This window comes from Trachymyrmex cornetzi, unplaced genomic scaffold (genome assembly GCF_001594075.2).
Source record: "Trachymyrmex cornetzi isolate Tcor2-1 unplaced genomic scaffold, Tcor1.1 scaffold210, whole genome shotgun sequence".
Taxonomy (NCBI): Eukaryota; Metazoa; Arthropoda; class Insecta; order Hymenoptera; family Formicidae; genus Trachymyrmex; species Trachymyrmex cornetzi.
Genome location: NW_017296742.1, coordinates 755,978 through 760,672, shown reverse-complemented (window position 1 = coordinate 760,672; position 4,695 = coordinate 755,978). Strand labels below are relative to the sequence as shown.

General features: G+C 46.3%; 2 protein-coding genes across 2 annotated transcripts; both read right to left on the bottom strand.

Annotated features, from left to right (window-relative positions):
* Nucleotides 1-289: 289 nt before the first annotated feature.
* On the bottom strand, nucleotides 290-2,249 carry LOC108759969 (uncharacterized; the record flags this gene model as incomplete). The annotated part of the gene is made up of 2 exons (XM_018505718.1): nucleotides 2,191-2,249; nucleotides 290-1,078 (listed from the first exon to the last, which is right to left on the bottom strand). A coding segment is annotated over exon 2 (761 nt), but the record flags the coding sequence as incomplete, so codon positions are not given.
* On the bottom strand, nucleotides 2,038-4,273 carry LOC108759968 (uncharacterized). The gene is made up of 4 exons (XM_018505716.1): nucleotides 4,115-4,273; nucleotides 3,420-4,062; nucleotides 3,083-3,300; nucleotides 2,038-2,970 (listed from the first exon to the last, which is right to left on the bottom strand). The coding sequence occupies exons 1-4, from the start codon at nucleotides 4,271-4,273 to the stop codon at nucleotides 2,038-2,040; spliced, it is 1,953 nt and encodes a 650-aa protein (XP_018361218.1).
* Between the last annotated feature and the right edge of the window lie 422 nt (nucleotides 4,274-4,695).

The following is a 4,695-nucleotide window of genomic DNA, read 5'->3' as shown; positions in this document are numbered from 1 at the left end:
ATATAATGTAGAGAATCGGATGGAAATAACTGGCAGGCAGATGTACTAAAGAATATTTATTATTATGTCGCGAGAACGTTACAATGTAGCCGTTAGAAAAATCACAAAGAGATGAGAAGTCAGTATGAAAGTATTGTGTAAGGGAAAGTCTGTAGTCAATCTTGTGCGCTATAGCGCGCCATCTGCACGCAGCGCGTGTGTATCAATGAGCAAATGAGAGAGTGTAGAGTGTGTGTCCCTACATATACTCCCCCCTGAGTGACTACGTGTGAGTACGCGCGAAATGTACCTTCTTTTTAGGTTTACTACAAACTTCTGAAGTATTAGGTGATATTGCTGCGCTCTGTGTTGCTTCCTGTGTGGTGGTGTAACTGTTCTCTCTGGATCGGGTAGAAAAGCGGGTTTTAGTCTCTCTGTAGATGTAGCGACCTCCCGGCCGTTGATATGTATTACATACACGTGCTCACTTTCCCTACGGATCACTTCATGAGGTCCAGTGTAAGGATGTTGGAGTGGTTTTCGGATGCCGTCTACCCTGACGAAAACATGAGTGGCCTGCTCTAATTGTTGTTGTCTGAAGGGTGTTCGCCTTCCGTGATGTTGTGTTGGTTGTGGACAGAGTTGACGCATGCGTTTGCGAAGGGCTATGATGAAGGTCTCTGAGTCTTCTGTGGGGTCTAAGTTCTCAAGGAATTCTCCGGGAATTCGTAATGGTACACCGTAGACTAGCTCAGCAGGAGAACACTTCAAATCCTCTTTCAGGCTTGTGCGCAGGCCGAGGAGTACAGTAGGTAACAGATCCAACCATTGTCTTCCATCCTCGTGGCAAGTTATAGCTGTTTTCAATGTGCGGTGCCACCTCTCAACGATGCCGTTGGATGCTGGATGATAAGGAGATGTTCTGGTCTTTATGCTGCCGAGAAATTTCGAAAGCGCTTGAAACAGGCTGGCCTCGAATTGTTTACCCTGGTCAGTGGTAATGATGGCGGGCGTGCCGAAACGTGCCACCCAACCGTCGAGAAATGCTGCAGCCACAGTTTGTGCGTTCATGTTGGGAAGTGGAATCGCTTCTGGCCATCTAGAGAAGCGGTCAATGATTGTGAGACAGTACTTATAACCTCTTACCTCCGGAAGGGGGCCAATGAGATCTAAGTGTATATGGTGGAATCTCTGATCCGGGATTGGAATTGCTTTTGGAGTATTCTTAGTGTGTCGTTGGATTTTACTGCGTTGGCATTGTAAGCAGTGCGCGCCCAGTGAGTGACGTCTTTGTTGATCCCTGGCCAAACGAATTTTTGATTAATCTGCTTCTTAGTGGCTCTGCCGTTGGGGTGTGCCATCCCGTGAACGGTGTCGAAAATTTGTTTTCTTAGGCTTGCTGGTACGTATGGTCGAATTGCTCCTCTTGAACAATCACAGTGCAGTGGTATATTTGAGCCAGGTAAAGTGAATTCCTTTAAATCCAAGGCTGATCCGTTTTCCAAAAGCTGTTGTAGCTCATCGTCTCTTGCTTGTTCTGTGGAAAGCTCCTCTGTCGTGGTTATGATAGGTAATTGTACAGCGTTGATGCGTGACAATGCGTCAGGAGCGACATTTTCTTCTCCTGCGATGTATATGATTTTGTTTGTAAACTGTGCGATTAGATCGAGTTGTCGTGCCTGTCGTGGTGAGGCTTTGTCCAAACGTTGATTGAGTGCGTGAGTGAGGGGTTTGTGGTCTGTTCTGATTGTGACCATGCCGCCCTGCAAAATATCTTTAAAATATTTGACGCTTTCATACATCGCTAATAATTCACGGTCGTAAGTGCTGTACTTTTTTTGTGTGTCACTGAGCTTTTTTGAAAAGAAAGCTATAGGCGAAAGCTGGTTGTTGTTCATCTGTTCTAGTGTAGCTCCGATGGCAGTGTCAGATGCATCGATAGAAAGAAGTAAAGGCGCTCCCTCCACTGGATGTGTGAGGAGAGTGGCATGTGCTAGCTCCATTTTGCACGCCTTAAATGCAACCATTGTCTCGTCCGTCCAAGGTACGGGCCTTTTGTCATTTTTTTCGGCAGTCTTTGAGTAGGTTATTTAATGGCGCTTGATTCTTGGCTGTGTGCTTTAAGTGTTGGCGGTAGTAGTTAAGCATGCCGAGAAATCTACGGAGTTGTATTAAGGTTTCAGGTTGAGTGAAATTGATGATTGCGTTTACCTTGTCAGGTAAAGGTTTGATGCCCTCGCTGCTGATTTCGTGTCCTAAGAATTGTATATTCTTTTGTCCGAAACGACATTTTGCTGGATTGATTGTGATGCCTGCGTCCTGCAGTCGTTGAAAGACTTGTCGTAGATCTTTCTGGTGTTGTTCTTCGTTGACCGAAGCAATGAGTACGTCATCTACATAACAGAAACAATAATCTAAATATTGAAGTACCTCGTTCATTAGACGCTGGAAAGTTTGAGCAGCGTTTCGTAACCCAAAAGGCATAGTGACGAATTCGAAGAGGCCGAAAGGGGTCGTTACCGCTGTTTTCGGAATGTCTTCTTCTAGGACAGGTACTTGGTGGTAAGCCTTGACTAGATCCAATGTAGAGAATATGTGTTTTCCACGTAGATTACTGGTGAGGTCATGAATGTGAGGTAGAGGATACCTGTCTGGAGTTGTAACTGCATTAAGACCGCGGTAGTCACCGCACGGTCTCCACGAGCCCGGTTGCTTCTTCGGAACTAAATGCAATGGCGCCGCCCATGGACTCTTGGAGGGTCGACAGATCCCTAGTTGTAATAAATGGGCGAATTCCGCTTTTGCTGTTTTGAGCTTATCTGGTGGAAGTCGACGAGGTCGGCTGGCCACCGGAGGTCCCTTGGTTTGAATTGTGATAAATTCCGTGTGCCCTCTCAGTAGGTAGCTGCGGCTCGGTGACGATTTTTGGGTAGTCCGCCAGGATGCGGTGATATATTGATGATGAATCCAGTGTCTTTGCTGCGACGTAACCTATTCGAAGCTTAAAACCTGGAATGGTTAGTTGAGTGGTCTTATCAATAAGACGCTCACCTTGGATGTCCACGATGAGTCCAAAATGTTTTAATAGGTCTGCTCCTATTACTGGACGAGAGACATCAGCTACGGTAAATTGCCATGTAATTGGTCTGCGTATCCCTAGATCTAGGGTAAGAAGTTTTCGCCCGTAGGTCTTAAATTGTGAGCCATTTACAGCGTATAGGACCAATGGCGCTGGTGAAGTGAGTTTTCCCAGCCTTGATACTGGTAAGATGGAGATATCTGCGCCCGTGTCAACGAGGAAGGTTAAACCTGTAGTCTTGTCTGCAACATGAAGCCGGGAGGATATCTCAAGACCGTCGTTAGCGGCTTGTACAGACGGCGGTCTTATTCGTTTCCCGGAACTGATTTGATTTGTGTATTGCATGGGGGTGTGCATTTACGAGTTCGCTCCCCAAATCGTTGATGGTAGTAGCACTGGCCTGCTTCGTTAGATGACATGTTTGATGCCTTGACTGGTTGTCGAGAGCGGCTTGTGCTACGGCTTCTTGAACGCTTTTCTTTAGATAGCCGTTCTACCTTATTTGTCAGGGCAGCCATTTGTTTGATAAGCTGCTGAATAGAATCCTGCTCTGTCGTTGCTGCGGTTGTTTGTGCGGCATGAATGTCCACTGAAGTGGGATGTTCGTTGAGTTTATCTGCACATTCCGCTAGTTTATCCAAGGTAGCACTGTCAAATATTAACAGCATCTCATGTATGCGAGCGGGCATTCGCTGCAGCCAGAGGGTTCGCAACAAGCCCTCGGTGGCATTCTCTCCTGCAAGAGTCTTCATTTCGCGTAGTAACTGCGATGGCTTCTTGTCACTGAGTTCAATACCCATAAGCAGCGTTCGCATTTGTTTTTCTTTCGAGTCTGTGAATCTCGCAATTAGTGCCTCCTTGAGCTGCTTACATTCGTCGGTTGCAGGAGGGTTCTCAAGGATGTCCGTGACAGTAACCATTGTAGGCTCATCGAGATGTCTGATGACTGCGTTATATTTAATCTCGTCGGATCTGACGCGATAAGTGTTAAATTGAGATTCTAACTGTACGAACCATAACGTAGGACGATTTTTTCCAAAACGTTGGTAGACGTACGTAACGAAATTCTGCGGCGCACTCTTCCTGTCGCGGCATCGACGGTAGCGGGGGTTGCTGACTTCGTAAATTCGTGTCCTCATGAATTGATTGTGAGGATCCGCTACCTTGGTTAACGCTGATAGGCGGTGTTGGCGGGGGCGGTCTCGTGGTCGACATGCCGGCACGTGGACGTAGTGGTTCGGTCTTGTCGCAATTTCCAATTGTTGCTCACGCTATCAAAAGCGATCACGTCGGGGTCACCAATTATGTAGCTGTGGTACATATAATGTAGAGAATCGGATGGAAATAACTGGCAGGCGGATGTACTAAAGAATATTTATTATTATGTCGCGAGAACGTTACAATGTAACCGTTAGAAAAATCACAAAGAGATGAGAAGTCAGTATGAAAGTATTGTGTAAGGGAAAGTCTGTAGTCAATCTTGTGCGCTATAGCGCGCCATCTGCACGCAGCGCGTGTGTATCAATGAGCGAATGAGAGAGTGTAGAGTGTGTGTCCCTACAAAACGTATATCTATCTCACTTTAAAGCGGGGTCTACAATAGAAGTCGTAGCAGTCGTAAAGTCTTAAGTCCTAAA

What these genes read in the sequence shown, in the direction of transcription:
- LOC108759968 (XM_018505716.1), bottom strand. Translation starts at nt 4,273, where the DNA reads ATGTCGACCACGAGACCGCCCCCGCCAACACCGCCTATCAGCGTTAAC. An exon ending in GCGCCGCAGAATTTCGTTAC is followed by an intron (nt 4,063 to 4,114) that starts GTACGTCTACCA and finishes TGGTTCGTACAG; the next exon opens with TTAGAATCTCAATTTAACAC. An exon ending in ACGATTTGGGGAGCGAACTC is followed by an intron (nt 3,301 to 3,419) that starts GTAAATGCACAC and finishes TTCATGTTGCAG; the next exon opens with ACAAGACTACAGGTTTAACC.